Source organism: Spermophilus citellus (genome assembly GCF_964194105.1).
Source record: "Spermophilus citellus genome assembly, chromosome: 17".
Lineage (NCBI taxonomy): Eukaryota > Metazoa > Chordata > Mammalia > Rodentia > Sciuridae > Spermophilus > Spermophilus citellus.
The window spans coordinates 59481436-59501065 of NC_138199.1; the positions used below are offsets into that span (position 1 = coordinate 59481436).

Below are 19630 nucleotides of genomic sequence, written 5' to 3' on the forward strand. Positions count from 1 at the left end.
GCTTAGCTCAGTCGAGCTCGCCCTGTCCCCCAATCCCCAATGGCCTGGCTCTCATAAATTCACCTGAGTCTCCCAGTTCCCCCCGAGATCCCTTGGACTCCCCTAGTCCCGACCTCCAGCCGGGCGGGAGGCAGAAGGCCGGAGGCTGCCTCCTTCTCCCGCCGCCTCCTTCTCCAGCCTGTGCGGCGGCCACCACCACTGCCAGTACACCTCACCGACTGCCGCAAACCGGGGTGCAAGGCAAGGTGGTCAGCGGGGCGAAGGCTCAGGGAGCCGGCCGGTGGGAGGGCGGGGAACCCAAGAGGCGGAGAGGGCGGAGGGAGCGGGGCGGGGGGGCGAGGCGCGGAGGAGGGACCGAAGGGAGGGGGAGGGGGGAAGAGGAGGGGACGCGCGCGGCGAGGGGGCGGGGAGCCAAGGCGAGGAGCAGGCGGACAGCGAGGGAGGCGGGCTCCGGGAGGGCGAGAGACGCCGGCCGGGGCTGAATCGGAAAACGGCGGCCGGACTTGCCCGGGAAGGACAAACGAAAGCCCGCCGGGCCGGACCGGGCCGGGCCGGGCCGGGCTGGGCTGCTGGGCTGGGGAGCGCTCAGCTCGGTACCTCGGTGCCTGGTAGCGACCGAGGAGCCCAGCCGCCCACTCTGCGTCGCCGGAGTCAGCCACCGCCGGGCGGCCCCTCTGGGATGTCCGAGGGACCCAGGCATCCAGGACGGTAACGGAGCGAGGATGGGACGGCGCCCGCAGCTCCGGCTCGTCAAGGTGAGAGCGAGCGGGTCAGCCTGGATCGCTGGCGCCGCCAGCCCCTGGCCGGCGCGGGACAGGCGTGGGCTGCGGGTGGGGTGGGGGAGGGGCGCTGGGGAGAGCAGGGCACAGGTCCAGGGAGGCTGGGGCAGCCTAACTCCTTCTCCACGAACCTTTGCAGCCAGGCTTGGGTGGGTAGAGGAAGAACTCCGGGGGAAAAAGAAACCGTGTGGCGAAGCGCCGGGATGTTGGCGGAGGAGGGGTCCGCCCACCCGGGGAAGCCGCTCTGTGCCGAGATCGCCGCAGACTTTGGGGCCAAAGCTTGATTCCACCTCCCACTCCTCCCATGCAAACCCCAGCCCCGGCACTGGAGGCTCTGGAGGTGCGTATCCCTCTTCATCCCAGCACCCTCTTGGCCGCCCCGGGTCCTGGTCCTGGGCACTTTTTCCTGACCGGTCCCTCCGCGAAAGCCCCCAAGTCCAACAAGGTAACAGACGCCTGCGCGACTGAAGCCCTTGATTAATATCGCAGCCTCCGATGGAGCCGGTGCGCGGATCCGCGGGGTACCGCAGCCCCGGCGCGCAATGCTGGCTCTCCAGCCCGCCGTGCCGCTCGCGGTTTCGGCGCTGGGAGTTTAGGAAAGTCGCCAAACGGTGAATGCAGCATCCGCTGGATGAAGTTCGGGGGCAGCGAGGGGCTGTCCGCGAGTGGTGGAGCCCTGGGAAGGACTAGGCTCTAGTGACAGCCGCCACTTGCCGGGGCCGAGCGCATCCCCGAGCGCTGGGCTTGCTGGTTGCAGACACGTTAGCTGTTGGCTGCCGAGAAGGTGGGCGTGTGGGTGGGTGGACCTCCTCCCAGCCGCTGGGCAGCTCCGCTTGCGACTCACCCGACTCACCCGGGGTCGCCTCGCGCGGGTCTCAGGACTCCGCAGGGTCGGCGTGGACTGCCTGGGCCACAAACACAGACATCACGGCGGCTGAGTTCAGGGTATTCCAAAGCGACTCCAAAGACTTGAGTGGATTTGAGGGAGGGTTATGGATTGACAATTTTCTTTTCCATCGTTATCCACCAGCTGTGCAGTTTACCTGCTCACATAGCGGTTTGAGTTAAAACCATCAAGATTTAAAAATGCAACCTCTGTGGGTTCATCCGTTGTGACTATAAGTTACCGAGGCTTTCACCGCCTTCTCTCCTAGCCAAATATTTACAAGTTATTTTTTAAAATAAATGAGGATTGGTCTCACTGAACACACATCACCTCCTCTACCCAATACCTGAGGGCTGAACCCAAGATTATTTTCTAGGTGATGGGGATACCCTCAAAGGAAGTAGGAAGAAAAACATCCAAGGAGGTTGAAGAGATGGCACTGAGTGGGATATTTTCCCAAAGCCTCCTGTGTCTGGAGGCTTAGTCTAAATTCACAAATCAGAATCCAATGTTTTAAATGGATTCTAAGGATTGAATAGTGGGTATTTTTTTTCAAGTTTACATGGAAATAGAGAAATGTTCTTTTTCAGGCCTTTCTTAGAATTGTGTGCAAATTTCTGTTTAAAATGATCACAATTTCTTAAAAGAAAGTCTTTCTCCCTTCCCCCCTTTCTTTCTTTTTCTTTTTTGTGGTGTGTATGTTGTTCCCACTAGATGGTGGGTTGTGTGCCCCCGATGTCTGGCCTGATGGACTCAGTAGGTACCCAATAAATAGGGAATGAATGAGCAGCAATGAGTGCATGGAGTGCTTATGTATAGCATGTTCAAATTTCTGGGAATCCATCTAGCTGCTTTGTAAATATTAAGTCATTTCATCCTCATAACAGCACCAGGAACTCGGAATTCTACCTGAGGCACAGAGAGGCTAAGTAACTTGTTCAAGGTCACAGAGCTGTGAGGGACTGAGTGGCAGAGCCAGAATTTATACCCATGCATTCCGACCAAATGCTTTGTTTTGTTAGCTCTTACCAGTAAATATTCTAAGCCACTTAAATCACGCTCTGAACCTGTGCCAGAGGCAAAAGCAGGTAGTTTGGACTGTTTGAATATCTGAATCTAGGGGATTTAGGATTAATCCCAAATACAGCTCTGTTCCCAACAAGTAGCCAGTGTTGGGAAGGGATCCACTCTGGGGCCTGTAGAGTGGGCTTCACACTGTACAGGTATGAAGAGCATGAGAGAAAGTGTATGTGACAGGTGGAGTATGTGTGCACATGTACATGCATGTTCATGGGTGAGGAGGAGACAGAGGAGATACTGTCCCAACCCCTAGGGAGAGATGGCATGAGCACCTCCATGGCAGCCACCCGCCAACTGCCACTCTTCCTGAGAGACATCTGTGTTCTGGTGACAGGTGACCACGATGGGTGGAGAAGGCCCAGGCCTAGCTGGGCTCTTAAAGGAGAGAGAATGCCGAGGAGGCTGCGGGTTTTATTGCTGTCCTTATTATAAAAGCAACTTAACGGCATTAGGCAAAGTTTGGAAGCCTCGGGGGAATTACTGCGCCCTCACTCTCCTAATTTAGCTGCTGTTACCTTATAGAAATGATTCTGGTGGTTCCTCTTCTCAAGCACAGGTTTGGGCACAGCTGTGGCTGTGGGGCGGCCCTCTCACTGCTGTATCAGCCCAAGTCTGTCCCCTATAGTTCCTGAGCCTTTAGAGGGAGACTGTTCATGCCTGTGTACGGCCCGTGAGTGGACGTGCTTTGCCATCCTGCACGGGTGCCTGTTTGGGCCATTTTCAAGTTATTTCTTGGCTTACATGGTGTGGAGCCAGGTCTCCAAGCGGAATACTGCAGGAGGCTTGCGTAGGCAAAAGGTGCTGGTGGTGGGCTTGGGCTGCTGTAGGGTGTGGGACAACTGGCCTGGCCACAGACTGGGAGCAAAGTTGGGAAGGGGCCCGAAAGCAAGACCAAGCCCTTCTGATGTGACATGACCAGCCCTAGGGAGGGACACACAGTGCTCAGGGAGCGTATAGATGCTGACCCAGAGCCGGGGAGGATGAGCTCAATGGAAGGGCCACGTCTCACCCTCGCTATCATGTGGCTCCTTGGAGAGGAGCGGCAGCCAGCTGAGGTCAGCCACACTGAGGAGTTTGGGTCAGAGGTACCCTTTGGCACCACCCAAGTGCCCATGATTCTTGCCAAACCCAGGAACCTGAGCTCCGGGTGTGGTGTGGACTAGAAGGAAGGGTTAGGAGCAGGCTGAGGATTTCAACAGCTAAAGGAATGGAAAGACCATTACGCTGGGAGCCAGCAAAGCAGACTTTGGTTCCAGCCCCGCCTCCAACTGACTGTGTGACTTTTAGATAGGTCATCTTCCTCTCTGAGCTGAAGTTTCTCTATAAACAGGGATTTCGAGCAAGACTCCCTGTTCACATCACTCCCTTTCACATCTCTCGGAAAGGTCTGTGTTTCCAAACACCCCTTAGGGCTGTGACCTCCCTGGCAAGAGCCATGGGCAGCTGATTCCATTCCCATCTCTGCCTCCTCCCAGCCAAGGGAGCTTGGTGCATGGTACTTGGACCTAAGTGCTCTTTCTGGGTCTCTCCTACTGTCATTCACACTTCCCAGCACTGGGCCTGGTGATGGACCCTGGGACCGTTTGACTCAGTAATTATAGAAATGAAATCAAGCCAGGCGAGCAAACATGTAGGCAAAGCTTTTATTGGGGCTTCCATTTAGGAACGGAGCCAGCTCTGGCAAGAAGACATCAGGCCAGCTCCCCGGACAGAAGGAGGATCCTGTTTTCTTGGTTAGTTGCAGGGGCAGGAATATTCATTGTGCTCAACTCAAGCATTTTTCCCTGGGCTAAACGATAAGTCACTGCAGCTGTCGATAAGCACATACCCAGGGTACCCCGAAATCAACGATGCAAAGTTGACATTGGTTGAGGGTGACACACACCAAGTCCCCCGGGGCTGCTGTCAGGCCATGAGCCAAAGATCAGAAGTTCCTTTGTTCCTCTGGTGGTCTTTGTCTCGGGCCTAAAGATTTATCGCACATAGTAGGGTTTAAGAAACATTTGTGGACTGGACAGATGAGTTTTATTGTTACTTCCTCCATTTAATATTGTGTAATTGGAGCAAACCTATCACTGTCCCCACAGGATATGGATGTCACGTCAAAACTGAGAAAGCTGAGAGGTACTTAAACCACCCTAGCAGAAAAGCAATCTCTAATGCAGAAAAGACTAGAACTCCCCCTTAAGCCCACTGTGGTTATTAAAAATGAAAAAAGAAAGCAACAAACAACCAGTTCAGCACCCCCAGTGATTTGGAGTCTCCTGTGAGAGTGGATCTGCAGTCCTGAAGCTCCAGCCTTTCGCTGGGTGTGGGGAAGGGCAGGTTGGCAGGAGGTAGTCTGGGCCTTTCTAGCTCTCTGCTCAGTGAAAAGAGGGCTGGGGTGATGTCTCCCCCCCCCCACTCCCTCCTAGCCATTCACAGTCTCAGCAAAAGGGAAGGTGAGCCCATTTGGGAGGTGAGGCCAAGTGGAGATTTTATCTGCAATTTTATAGTCAAAGAATGAATTTGTTAATTATAAATGAAGTTCCTATCAGTAATAATCCTCTTGCCAGGCACAGTGATGTAGACTTGTAATCCTAGAGACTTGGGAGGCTGAGGCAGAAGGATTACAAGTTCAAGGCCAGCCTCAGCAATTTAGTGAGACCTGTGTCAAAATTAAAAATAGAAAGGTCTGGGATGTAGGTCGGTGGTAAAACATCCCTGGGTTCAAGCCTCCGTACCTAAAAAAGGAGAAACCTACAGGGAGGCTAATGAGAAACGATGAGTTCACTGATGTGAACCATCATTTTGAAGACAACTATCTGGAGTCTGATGGCCACTGATGGTCGACCACTTGTTTTCAGAGTAAGTGGGGTCTGCTCCAACACAGTGGAAAGGCAGGCAGGGAGGGACACAGAGGCGGCAGACTGTGTCAGTGTGGACAAGTGCTTCCTTTTCTGTGAAAGGGGCATGGCAGGGTTTTGTTCTGGGAGAGGGGTCCCTGCCACAGCCCACCCATTCAAATGCTTTAGCCAAGCATGTTCTTTGGCGGCTGCCTGTCCAGCAGCTAGAAGACTGTTTCTGGGATGAGGGAAGGTGTTTATGGGTGCTCTTCCCATCCCACCCCCTGGCCCTGCTGGTGCAGCCTCCTGAAGTGCTGAGAGGTGGGGTCTGTGGAGTGTGCACCCACCCCCGCTGTCAACCCTTTTCCAGCCTCAGCCAGTCTGGCTGTGAGCCAGCGCACCCAGGTCAGAGCCCAGAAGAGAAACTGGCCGGACTGGTCCAGCGTCTCTTTCATGGCTACCGAAGGAGAGGTGGGGATTGTTCTCAGCTGCCTGGCTACAGGTTGGAGTCCACCCACTAGAGTGCTAAGAGGTATCAGGGCCATCAGGAGGCTTAGCGGGAATCTTGGTTGAGCTTTTACGCACTGGAAGTTCGGGGCCTTTAGGAGAACTGAACAGCTATTGGTGAGTGTCCTGGCAGGACACAGAGCCAAAGAGTGAACAGCTAGGACCAGAGGGGGCTGCGACAGTGCCCTGGTGGCCTCCTTGGCAGGCTGCATGAAGAGCTCAGTGGTCCTCCTGGCTCAGCAGAGCCACAGACACTGGTCATTTCCAGAGCGGCCCCTCACACTGTGGGGACAGAGCTGGGTGGGCAGCCTGTGAGCAGAGGAGGAGAGAGGTCCTGGGGTGAGGGGTGGGCTGTGCAGGCGCAAGAGAAAATCACTGGGCAGGAAGGGACTGGCTGAGGGAAGGTCCCGAGCTTTCCAAGGCACGGCCCTCCCAAGGCCGGGCTCTCAGAAGCAGCAGCCTAGCCCCGTGGAACCCCTTTCTCTCCATTTCTCACAAGAGCCCCCAACTCGCCATGCAGAGGCTGAAACACAGGGTGGAAGGACACCCTCTTGCCCCTGCTCCCCACTGTCCCAGGGCTGGGTCCCCACTCTAGCAGCAGAGGACAAAAGCCATAGAGACTGCTGCCATTGTAGTCCCAACTGCTCCCTAGGGAGAATCCCCCTGTCTGTTTCACACACACACACACACACACACACACATACACTCTCTCTCTCACACACACACAGGGAGTAAGCTACTTCTGCAATGTTTGTAATAGCGTCCCCCCTCCTGCCACCTCTCAGAGTCCACGGGGTCACCAATTCTCAGCACAGTCATCGCTCTGTGGGCTGCTGGTCCCTAATCCTGGGCCTGACCAGTGCCCTGCCGTCCCCCATCCTCCCCCTGCCCATTCCCTCCGGGCCGGACCAGCTTCTCTCCGCAGGTGCATCGTTTATGGGGTGGGGTGGCTCCCATTGCTGAGCCCGCCTTGTGACCCTGCTGAGTCCTCTGCACCACCCTAGAGGTGAAAGAAGCAGACCCTAGAATCTTGCTGCCATCACTCTGCTCTCCTTCCTGCCTCAGCCTCTCCACAGGGAGGTTCATTTGGGCCTTTGACTGGCTGTCACTCCTGCTAGGACTTCGCTCCCTAGTCTCTCCACCAGTTCTCATCCATTCACCACACCCACCAAAGTCTTCCTGGATCATCTGCTTCCTCCTCCAGGAAGCCCTTTGATCTAAGCCACTTCTTTCCTAAGTGTCTTTGCCTGTTCCTTGTCCCCTCCCCCTGCTGTGAGCCCCAACTCATGGGGAGCCTGGGCATTTAAGCCGGGGGTGTCCTTAACACTCTGATTGACCAGACCCTGTGAGGACCCCTGATTGCCTGCATCTAACCCAAGCCCCTATTCCCACCATAGATTCTTTTTTTTAATTTTTTTTTAGTTGTGGATGGACACAATACCTTTATTTAATTTATTTATTTACTTTGATGTAGTGCTGAGGATCGAACCCAGTGCCTCATACTTGCAAGGCGGTGGGGGGCTCTGCCACTGAGCCATGACCCCAGTCCCCCCACCATAGATTCTGAGCTGTGCCTGGGCCAGGAAGAGTCCCTCAAAAAATAACAGACCCAACAGATTCTGTGTGCTCAGCATCTAACCCAGAACTGTGCACACATTAGGTGCACAATATTTACTGAATTTAATGAAGGGTCTCTCTGTGCTCTAGTCCCAGATGAACATCCATCTGTGTACGTGGAAGTGCTGTGGCGACAGGAGACACACAAAGGACCCGCTAGACAGGGAGGCTTATCTAGGGTTAGGCTGCTGACACCATTTAGGGGAAGTCAGAGATTCCAGGCCAGCTGTGTTCTGCCCTGGCCTTTGTTATACTGTGCTTCATGAGGGGCTCTGAGCAGAGGTGGGGAGACATCACGGAGGGAGACTAGGGGCATTGAGACAAAGGGGCAAGAAACTTCTCAGAAGCTGGGGTCCAAGCAGGTTGGTGGCAGCCCAGGGCTCCCTCCCCGCCACTGCCTCTGTGCTGCTGGCTGCAGGCAGGAGTAGCCAGGCCAGCAGAAGTGCCTGGAGCACCAGCATTCATCTCTCCTCCATGGTGTCTTGTGCCCCAGTCCATACCACAGCCCTCCAGCTCCCTACGGGTGGCAGGGGGCACCTTTCTGACTAAGTGGTTGGGCTCATGGCCTGACCATGAACGCTCCTGCCAGGCTGTGAAACACGGGGCCTAGGAGTGGCCTGGCTTGTGCTTATCCCTGAAAAGAGCACCCTTGGAGGAAAGAACACTGTCCCCAAAGCTGACAGAGCAGAGGTCCTGGGGTTAGAGCTAACCCTGGCATTTCCTGGATGGGTGGCCTTTGGCAAGTCAAACCACCTCTCTGGGTCTCTGTGTCCTCTCTCTCTGGACCATGATGGAGAACAAAGAAGGAAATGCCTTCGGGGGACTTTTCCCCACTGAAGGCCAAAGAGTGGGACCTGCTGCTTTCATGGTCGGGGTCCGCTGTCCTCCTCACTCCCCTTGGGGGGGGGGAGGTTAAGCCCAGCCAGCACTCAGACCCCCTCACCCCATGAGACCTTCCCTCCTGAGCCAGCTCCTCTGGCTGGGGGATGGACCAATCGGCCGCAGGCCAGCATGTGGTCCTCCTGCACAGCCACCCAGTGGGACTCGCCTGGCAAGTGTGACAGCATCTGAATTGGTCTAGACCCTGTTCAAGGAGATGAGTTTATTGACAACCTGCTTGGTTGTCACAGCAAGGACAAATTCACATCGAAGTTTCCAAATGCTTACTCTCAGCTGTTGTGCTATCACCATGTGGACCAACAGCAGGCGGTTAGCACCCAGCAGGCCTGACCCGCCAACTGGACTGACGGCCCTTTCAGTAGCCCCATCTGAAACTCCTCTTTGGGGGCCAGAATTTACCGCCTGAATCTCTGGTTCACTCTCCATGAGTCTGGCTCTCAGGCCATGTCCTTTGCACCTGTGTGTCTCACTGCTGTGACGGTGGCAGCTGAGGCGGGGCTGACTGCAGTGGTGGAGCCCATGCGGGGAGGGAGGACTTTGGTTTGCTCAGAATCCCTCTTGATGGCAGGATCTGGGCGAGACTCCTTCTTGTTCTCTCATTCACCCTCACAAAGGTGGGGATAAGACTCTCAGCTTTCATGGGTCACAGGACCCTAGTGAGGCCAGGGGAGCCTCTCCTTGGGGGCAGGAAAGCTCCAAAACCCCAGCCCTGCATAGGTTCTGCCCCTTATCTCCAGGTTTTCCCAAGTCAGCTGCCTCCTCCAATATGCTATAGAGAGGGGCTGCCTGCAGCAGCCTTGCTGGCTGACCCCCCAACTTTGGCTGTGTCCACAGGCAGATCTTCTCACCCCTTCCTGGTCTCCCATGCACACCCCACCCCAGAAAGAGCCCGGAGGTGCTGACCAGGCAGGACCTCCCATCTGGCCAAGAAGAGTCCCTCCACTAGTCCCCTGCCCTCAGACTGAGCAGGCAGTAGGGAAGGACTGGTCCAAAGTCCTGCAGGTAGAGAGCTTCCTGAAGGCTCCTCCTTCTTATTCTTTCATTCTTTCCAAGGTCTCCCCAAATGTCTTCCTTCCTCCCTGCATGATGGGCGAGCAGGTGAGTGACTCCAGAGCTCTGCAGCCCTCCCCCAGGGTTTCCCAGCAGCAACACTATTGACACATGGGGCCAAGTAGTCCTTTTGGGGAACAAGGGGTGCTGTGCATCAAGGGATGTTTAGGGACCTCCCTGGCCTCTAGCCATTAAATGCCAGTACCCCACCACACACACATACACCATTCATAGCCACCAAGTGTGTCTCCAGACATTCATGCCCCATGTTCCCTGGAAGGCAAAATGGCCCCTAGCTGAGGCTCACTGAGCTAGTTCCGTTATCCTCAATTCAGGCATCATTTCACAATCACCGGAGAGCGTTAAAAAATATAAGGACTCCTGAGTCCTCCCCCCCCCACCCCCCAGGGCCTACTGAACTGAAATCTCTGGGGTGGGGTCTGAGAATTGGAATTTTCTTTCTCCCAGGTCAGAGGCTAAGTACTGTCCAGAAATTTCTAGGTTTGTCTTACTCACTTTTACAGGCAAAGAATGAGGGCGAGGACATTGACCACCTTATGATTGTTCTCACCTGTGCCCTGCATCTCTGCTCTGTGGACTTGGAGCCAGCAGCCCCTTTCAACTCCCTCCCCAGGTGTTGAAAGGCAGTCATTTCTCCAGGAAAAACAGCCACAAACCCTTTAGCGTTTTCAATCAGCTTCCCAGAGGCAGACAGATTCCCTTTTCCTTCCTGGCTCTCTTCAGATCTCTAGAAATGCAGCTCCTTCAAGGGCATCCTCCGCCCGCCACACCACAGTCCCCTCACTTTGCACTTGTGGCCGAGCAGCCAAGGCGAGAACCAGGCTGTCAGCCTGCATGGCTGGTGTCTCCACAGCTGTTCCCACACCTCAGCTCTGTCTCCCAACCCCTCAGGGAGGGTTTCCCAGAGGGGGAGCCACTCCTGGGTCACAGTTGTACAGCTCCAGGGGGAGGACCGTAGCCCTTCCTGAGCCCCCCTGCTGATGGGGCCTGACTGGTGGGTATGTACCCCTCAATTCCCACTGCCAACTCTCAGGAGGCCAGGATGCAGCCTGGGGGGCAAAAGAAACCCATAGCCACCTGACCTGAAGGATCCAGGCTGGGAAGAGGTGACCTTGGGGAGAGGAAGGGAAGCGGCAGGGCACTGCCAGGGGTAGGAACCAGGCCAACCCCAGACCCTCCAGTTACCATGGTAACCCCGAGGACCAGTTACCATGCCCATACACATCAGCTTGTCATCTGTACAGTGGGGACATGGTGAAGGATCCCTCTGAGAGGGACTGAGAGGATTAAATGAGAAAATTCACAGGGTCTGTAATTGGGCAAGCGGGAGGGAGGGAGGAAGAAAATGGAGGTAAGGGAGGACCGAGAGAAGCAGGGAGGGTAAGACAGGGAGAGAGAGACGGTGGGTAGAAGAGGGGCAGGGAGGCCCAGAAGGCAGGAGCCATGGAACATATTGGTGTGAATCTGAGTGAACCCAACCAAAGGGGGTGGGGATGACTGCAGGAGAGGCTGGGAAGGAGGCCAGATGGGGTTGGCAGTGGGCAGTGTGCTCCATCATGGATGGGGAGGTATGTGCCATTTTTGTGGGTGGCTGCCAGCTCCTAGGAACCGACTGGTGGTGGAAAGTGGTGGTTCATGCTCTGGGTAGACAGAGGACTAGTCAGAGCATTTGGGGGCAGAAGGGCTGAGTCAGGAAGGAAACAGCTTGTCACTGGACAGAGGTGGCTTCTGTGGCACTTAGCATGCACTCAGCTCCAGTCTCTCCGAGAGCTTGGGGGTGTAAGTGTTTTAGCCCTACGAGCCCCGATTGTGGGCTAAGTGATTTGCCCACCCCCACCCAGGTAGGAAGGAGCCAATGAAAGCTTCCAGTGTGGCTCTCTCCGGCCCTAGGTTTAAAGGGCTGAATTTCTGCTCTCCTGTGGGTGCTCAGGCAGGGCAGAGTCAGACCTGGAAAAGAACCCTGGGAACAAACACAATGCCCTGGGCACCTCACACTTGAGGAAACTGAGGCAAGGAAGGGGGTGCCTTGGCATCATCCCAGGGCAAGTTTGGCAGAGTCTCAACGGGGCCTGCCCCCACCTACCCACCCCAGAGCACTTTTTCCTTTAGCACAATCTCCTGGGGGCCAAGGTGGGGGCCATGCACAAACCCAAAACCCAGAGGAGGAGGAAGCTCCTGCCGGGAAGGAGGGAAAGAGGACATGAGCCTCCAAATGTCCTGGTGCGACCCCGTGGTCTAAGGGGGTAGAAAACAGAAGGCCATCTGTTCATTCACTCACTCAGTCATTCATTGATTCATCCACCAACGTGTAGGAGGTCTACACCGTGTCAGGTCTCTCTGAGGGAACAAAGGTAACCCAACACAGATCCTGCCCTCGGAGTTTACAACTCAAGTGGACATACTCCTGGGACCTCGAGTGGCATCTGTGAACTCAAGAGCTGGGGTCAGGCCTTCCCTGCCCCTGGGGTGGGTGAAGCAGGTGGCGCACAGGTCCAGCCCTGCCATGAGCTCTCATTAAGGGACAGGAGTGCAGAAGTAGGGATAAAGGGGTGGTGGGCAGGGCACACCCTGAGTCCAGAGCCCCAGGGAGAAGACCTGGAGGTGGGGAGCACCCAGGCGCACCCCCTCCCTTGACAGTAGGCAGGAGATTTTCCGTTCCATTTTTTCTCCCCTGTAAAACAGCAATTTAAGTTAATTAAATGTAACAATAAATTATTTCTTGTGTGCCTGGAATAATCTTTCACCGCTCACACACTTTGGGGGAAAGAACAGGCTCTTTGACTTGGGTGGGGGCAGGTTGTGGCTGTCACAGAAGGAGGCTGTGGGAGAAGGGACTTGGCCTGGGGCAAGATGAGGAGAAGGAGCTGCTTTGGGGTCAAAAAGTCTTACACAGTCAGGAGGGCAGAGAAAGGCCAGAGGGCATCACTGCTGCCCTCTGTCCCTGGCTGGTCTTTTGGGCACCTCTGTATGAATCAAAACAGGCACCCCTGAGGGTCTCGGCTCTGCCACGCACAGCTTGCAATCCTGCCCCCGCCGACCCCTCTGTGCTGAGCAGAGACTGCATTGGCAGGTGGGCCCTTCCCTCATCCTGTTGGATCCGTTGGGTTCGTGACTACAGATTTATCTCTCAGAGGCAGGGACGGGTTTTGAAGAGTCAATTACACATTTCATTTCTGCAAACCAGACCCTGGGTTTTAAATGCAGCAGGGGAGACAGGTTTGTAAGGAAATCGTGATTTATGACCCCTTCTCTCTTGCACATCCAGATTCGCTGCTCTTGGCTTTGCTTTAAGACAGGCTCCCAAACACAGTGCACAGCACGGCAGCCAGAACCCCCAAAGCCCAGGACCCAGGAACCTGGCCAGCAGGTGGCAGTGTGGGCTGGGGGCCTTGCGACTAGAAGAGTCACCAAGGAGGACTGTGATCTGGGACACACAGGGTGTGTGTGTGTGTGTGTGTGGGGGGGGTGTTCAGGGGCCTTTTTGGGCCCTGAGTCTGGGTCCCCACACTCTCTCGCACCAGGAAAGACAGCAGTTCCCAGCTTTATCCCCAACTTACTAAACTGCTCCCTGAGCAGAGGACTCCAGCCTCTCCCTCTCCCTCTCCAGATCAAAGTTACCACACCTACAAACGACTACGCCTACGAGCTCCAACCGTGTGCTGCTCTGGTGTCCACCCTGGCACCCCAGGCCTATGCATCCAGCTCAGCCCTGTGTCTGAAACCCAGGACCCTCCCCGGGCCTGGGAGGCCTTCTCTTTCCTGTCTACCCTGCCCACCCTCAGGCTCACCCCCTCCAGAAGCCCCTGCTCCCCTGCACTTGGCTGTGTCCCCTGTGTGTGTCCACATGTGTGAGTCTGTGCGTGCCGTCCTTGTCCTCCTCTGCCTCTCTGAGTTCCTTTCCTTTTTTGCATACCAGGTACCTAGTTAGCCCTGGATTCCTTGAATGTAGAATCGCAGGCCTGTGAGGGGGCTGGGAGATTGCTAAATCTGGTGGTTTTAAAAACAAACACCAACCTTCCTTTTAAGCTGAAAAACTCCTCCAAAAGGTACCAAAGGTGAAGGCGGGGAGCATGTCAGAGAGGTTGACCAGCCTCTGCCCGCCAGGAGGTAATAATGACCTTGCTGACATTGGCAGGAGAGTTTGAATTTCAGGAGCATCTCTAGCCTCTGCCTCCAGGAGTTCCACATCCCTGTGATGTGGGGAGGTGAGGAGGTGGGGAGGTGGGGAGGTGGGGAGGTGGGGAGGGGACTCCATTGTCCCTGCCTCACAGAAGAGGAAGTGGAGTCCCAAGGGCTGGGTGACTCACCCAAAGTCACACAGTAGTGTGGTGGGACTGGGCTCAGAACTCAGCAGGAGGGTGAGGAATTGCAGAGGTCACTCTAGCACTGTGGCCTCTGATTCCTTCAGGCCAGCTCTGTCCTGCTCCAGAGGGCCCTGGGGTTCTTCCAGAGCTAGCTGCGAGAGGGCAGGGAAGGCAGGACCTTCTCCCTCTTCCTCAGGGCACTTTTAGGAGGTGTGTGTGTAGGGGGGGGCCTCAGCTGCCTTGACACCACCCCTCCCTCTCTCTGGTGGCCCTTCAAGACCCTCCCCAAAAGGTTAATCACTGAATTATCCCATCAAAGAAAATTGCACTTTTGTGCCTTAAAGACCAAACTAAGCTTCAGCATCAGAGTTATTTATGGTCTCTAATAAGCATTTTCCGGGTGTGATTAACCTTTATGCCAAAGTCACGCTGGGAATTGGGATGGCAGCTTGGATTCTGTGTGGCCTGGGGTGGGGGTGCGGGCGTGGGCAGCAGCTGAAGCAGGCAGCTGTCAGACTCCCGCCGTACCACCCACCCCTCCTGGGCTCCTGAACCACTTCCCCCTCCAAGGGCATCTCTCCTGTCTGTGCCTTGTGCTGACCTGGCCAGGCCAGAGCACCACCCACCTCGCTCCATTCAAACGTGGATCAGATTGCCAGATCCCAGTCCTCGCTTGCTGCTCAGAACCCCTGTTACCCTCAGCACCTCAGCGAGTCCAGCTATAAAATAGGGAGCCCAGGACCCTGTCTGCTTTCTGCAGCCCAGTGCTGCATCTGTGTCAGGTCCCCATGGTACCTCAGACAGTCATTTTAGCTGAAGCTGTCTTTGAGCTGCAGTAGGCCCTTGTCTGTCTCAGATTTAACCTTCAAGATTTGGAGAGGTGAGGTTGGGTAGGATGGCATCAGCCTGTAACCTCAGCAACTCAGGAGGTCAAGGCAGGAGGATTGCATGCTTGAGGCCAGCCTCAGCAACTTAGTGAGACCCTGTCTCAAAATTTTAAAAGTAGGGAATGCTGGAGATGTACTTCAGGGGTAGAATGCCCTGGGTTCAATCCCCAGTACTAAAAAAAGGAAAAAAAAAAAAAGAAAAAAAAGTCTTGGAGAGATTTAAAATAAGACAGAAGTTTCATTTGGGGCTGCCAGGCTGGGGTGCAGAATGGGGATCAGCTAGAGAGTGGGTCTAGAGCTCTGCCAGATTCACATTCTCAGTTCCATTTTCGTTTCTCTGCTACTTGGAAAATGGCAAATCTCATGAAGTGTTGAAAACTTGGTTTATCAAAATGATTCTGGAATTCTGGAAACCCAGTCAGTAGCCAGGGCTCATGTGGAGGGGAGGAGCCAGCAAGGAGGAGTCCAAGCAAGTGTTAGTTCTTAGGCCCAAAGCACTTTAGTTTGAGCTAGGAGAGGGTGACATGTCCAGTTTGGTGGAGGTCTGGACCTCTGAGGGGACCCATTCAGCATATGTTCCAGCCATAGTACTTGCTCTTTTGGGGGTGCTAGGCCTTGCTGAGAAGTAGAGGAAGTGACAAACCCCCCAGGAAAATGGTTTTATTGCACCTACCATTCTGCTTTAATTCCAGGGTGTTCACACTCCCTCCCTCACTGTGTTTGTGGACCCCAGATTAAGGACCCCATTCTCAGTTTTAAGAGGAAACAAACATTGCTCCTAAGACTTTTTGGGGTCTGTTCCCACCAGCACAATAGTTTCCTGATGATAGGGATAGAAAATGGCAGTGTCACTGAAGAGGACCGTGTCATCAGCAGATGGTGGAGGAAACCGGCAGGAAAACCGGACTTTTCATGGAAGTGATTCAGGAAGAAGCCTTTACAAGGCTTCCTCGGGACAAGTAGCGGTGCAGGCAGAGATTCTGCTACAGAGTTGACCTTTCCAGAGAGGAACGGTTGGTCTGGGAATTTTAAGGAGCATTTTCTTTTGCATAATGCAACACAGGTCCTCACTGGACAGGAAATGGCTTGGTAACCTGCATGTCCAAGAAGGAGACAGCATCAGGGATGTAGGTGGCCAAGGGCAGTTGAGTCCTTTGCCCTGTGGCATTTGGTTTGATTTTAGGATGAATCTGGAATTGTTTGCTCTTCTGTAAACCCCAGGACATTAGCATGCCATCTAATTCAAGCCTTGGGCCCTGGGTGCTTGATACCGAGGTGGTTTAGCTATCTTCAGGGCTAGTCTGAGGCCTCCATCTGTGAGCCTCCTGAGCATAAGGCCCAGTGCATGTACAGGGCACTTTGGGGACACATTGAAGGGGTAACTGAGTCACTTTGCTTTGGCGGGCTGGGGAGGGGCCCTGTATGTGAATTTTGAGGAATGCACAGCTCACCAGGGGCAGGGGCAGGAGAAGCTGGGGAGGGGGCACCAACTGCAGGCGCAGGAGGGGCCGGTGTGCAGGGGAAGTGACACATGGTGTTTAGCAGGGAATAGATTGTGACGTGCCTTCAAGGGGGGACTGAAGGCTGGAGCAGGAAGCAGGGTCTAGAGGCTGGGTGACAGGGCAGCGTGACAGGGCAGCCAGCCTGGTTTCCAGGAGGTGTTTCCAGTTTCCTCTGATTTGCCTGCGACTCAGCTGAGTATGTGAGTGAAGTGGGCATCCTGGGTGAGACGTGGAGGGCAGGATTTCCTGGTCACCTTCTAGGAGAAACCTCTGGCCATAGCAGCTGGGCTGCTCACCTCTGGGGACAGCAGAGCCTGGGCCTCCGCCGAATGCTGAGCAAGCCCAGCAGGTTTGTCCTGCGGGCTGCTCTCTGTTTCTCTCCTTCCTTGGGGAAGAGCCACTTGGGAAAGTGGGAGTAAAGGTATTTCTCACCTCTCTGGAGACTGCAAAGTTGAATTACTGATTAATAAAGTGTTGGAATTTCCTTGGGCTATAGAGATGAGTCGGTTTGTCCCCATCTCTGTTGAAGCTCAGGAGCAAGTTAGCTGACCCCAGTGCCATTCAGTGAGTGTCCCCTGTGCCAGGCACAGGGCGGGCCTGCAGGGCGGGGCTTCTTGGGAGCCGAATGCTTGCTGCAGGAAGAGTGGAGGACAGAGGGGGTAAACAAGGCCCACCAGGGACTCAGGTTGACATTGAAGGGACAACATGACCCTGCGGACCATTGGGGTCAAGGGGAGCTTCCTGCAGGGGTGGCAGGAGGACAGGCTCTGCTCAGGAGAGGAGCTGCTCCATGACACCTGGGAGGGAGGGCTGCAGAGCCTGATGTCATCACTGGGACAGAAAGAGGAAGGAATGGGTGCCTGTGAGGGTGGGGGTCCTGGGGGTGGGGAGGACATTCCTGGCAGGTGAGCACAGAAAGTTGGCCCCTGGAAAAAGACAGACACACAGACAGAACCAGACTCAGCTCACTATGGGCAAGTGAAAGAAAATGATATTCAAGTTTGCTTTTAAGGACTAAGGGAAGGCCCTGAGGTCCAGAGAGGATGAGCAGGGCCAGGGCAGCCCAGGGGAAGGGGGCCTGGGCAGCAGTGAGTGGGGCAGTGGGTGGATGGGAGGGTGTGATGGGGCCAAGGGTTCGTCGAGGGAGGCATTCTCCAGAGCACATGCTAAGGCAGGAGGTGCCAAAAGCCTCTGTAATCACCATAAGTAATATCATGATATTATTACTGATTTTTTCCCTTTTCCCCAAGCTCTAATGTAACAGTACTGTCACTGAACCTGTATTTTTCTTATTTTGTTCATCATGGATTTTTTTTGTTGTTGCATTAATTTCAATTTTTTAAAATACTGCATTAGGGGCTGGGGTGTAGCTCGTGGTGGAGTGCTTGCTTGCCTGGGAGGCACAAGGCCCTGGGTTCTATTCCCAGCACTGCAAAAAACTAAACAATTGCATTAAAATATGACATAGCCTGACTACTAAGGGTTTTGACACCCCTTAAATTTTGCACCCACTTCCCCCTAGTCCAGGTGGGGCCACTCATGAGGGCTGCACGCTGCGGGAGAGCCCCACTGCCCTGACCTTAGCTAGACTAGCAAAGGGAATTCCACCCTCCATCTCACGTTCCTGCTGCAGAATCCCAGGGTGGGCTCCAGAGCTAAGAGTCTGGCCCTGAGTTCAGCCGTGCGTTTCGCAGCAGGTGCAGAAACGGGCTGGGGCTGAGACATCTGGACAGAGGGACGAGCCTAGAGGAAAGAGCAGGGGAGCAGAGCAGGGCTGGTGAGGAGGAGAGCAGTCTCCGGGTTCAGCGTCCTGCCTGGAAGCTCTGCAGGAGGGTAATTTAAGGAGGCTAGCCCTCCAGTTGAGGGGCTCCCACCACTCCCCCTGTCCCCAGCTAGACTCAAATTCTGGAATCAGAGTGGGATGGAGCCTTAGGGGAGGTTAAAGAGCAAACAGGGCAGCCATCTTTCAGACGTGTTCATCCCGTCACTACTCTGCCTCAGTTTCCTCATCTGCAGTTAGGCACAGCTGCTCTGGCCCCAGGAATAATTAAGCCATGGTAGATGTTAAAGGGCCTGATACACAGCGAGGCACAATTTGTAGTGACTGGTAATAAGCCAGGTAGGAAGCAGAGCCCAGGAAGCAGCTCATTAAACAAGAGGTCAGGAGCACTGCTGCTCTGGAGCCAGAGGTGTGCTAATGAGGGTCTGTGAGCCCATACAGCTAGCAGCAGCAGGCAAGTGGGAGGGCATATGTGTATGGGTGTGTGTGTGTGGGGGGGTGCGTGCATGTGTGCACATGCACGGGAATATAGTTGGGCCGTGCTTGGGATCCATGGTGATTGAGGTGGCTTCCTCCAGCAGAGCCTCTGTGCTACAGGCTGCTCCTCTTACCACCCTCTGTTCCAGGTCCCCTCTGAGCAGGCAGCTCCAGAGCTTCCAGACCAAGAGGATTCGAGGGAGCAGGGCCAGGAGACTAGGGGCAGGGGCTGGGAAGAAACTGGATGTAGGAGGGGAAGGGGGCAGAGACAGGAAGCGGCAGACCAGGCTGCTCATGGCATCCACCTAACCATGTCCCTTGCTCTCTGTGCCCACAGGCCCTTCTCCTCCTGGGGCTGAACCCTGTCTCCACCTCCCTCCAGGACCAGAACTGCGAGAGCCTGTCCCTGGCCAACAACATCTCTGGTGAGTCTCCTACCCACTTCTGCAAGATGTAAGGTCACTACAGTGTCCCCTGCCACAGAACTCCCAAAGTCTGTGCACAGAACCATGCCTGGGGGCAGAAACGGCAGAGAGACTTCCCCTCCAGGACTCTAAGCTATTTGTCATGTCTCCATACTATCTAGGAGGATGCTAAAGCTGGGTGTCCTTTTGGTGGGAAAGAGAACTAGTTAGCCAGCAGCCTGTGCCATGGGCAAGTACCCCAAGCAGTCACTTCTCTGCTTTAGGGTGGGCCACAGGGGAGGATGTCCCAGTCCCTGCTGCCAGGCTGTGACTCAAGGACATCAGATGAGGGAGAAAGATTGCTGCTTCCTGCTGCTAAAAGTGCCCAGAGTCACCTCCGTGGGCTGCTGACCGTGCTCCAGGCAGGACTCAAGGAATTCAAGATGTGTTAACCCCATGTGCACAGCGACCTTCTGAGGGGGCCACTGTTGTCCTAATTTGACACATAAGGAAACTGAGGCACAGAGACACACTAGTAAGTGCTGGATCCCAAATGGAGCAGGTGGACATGCTCCGAAACACAGGGCTTTAGACCTCCCCAGTGGGAACTA

General features: G+C 54.9%; 1 protein-coding gene across 2 annotated transcripts in view; it reads left to right on the plus strand.

Annotated features, from left to right (window-relative positions):
* Positions 1-364: 364 nt before the first annotated feature.
* Positions 365-19630, plus strand: part of CRHR1 (corticotropin releasing hormone receptor 1) — a 44352-nt gene continuing 25086 nt past the window's right edge. The window contains exons 1-2 of one of the 2 annotated variants that reach the window (XM_081271969.1): positions 365-755; positions 18953-19040. In XM_081271969.1, coding sequence (XP_081128095.1) covers positions 723-755; positions 18953-19040 — 121 coding nt within the window. In that variant the 5' untranslated portion in view covers positions 365-722. The remainder of the gene's footprint in view (positions 756-18952; positions 19041-19630) is intronic. The other variant, XM_081271968.1, reaches the window with a different exon arrangement.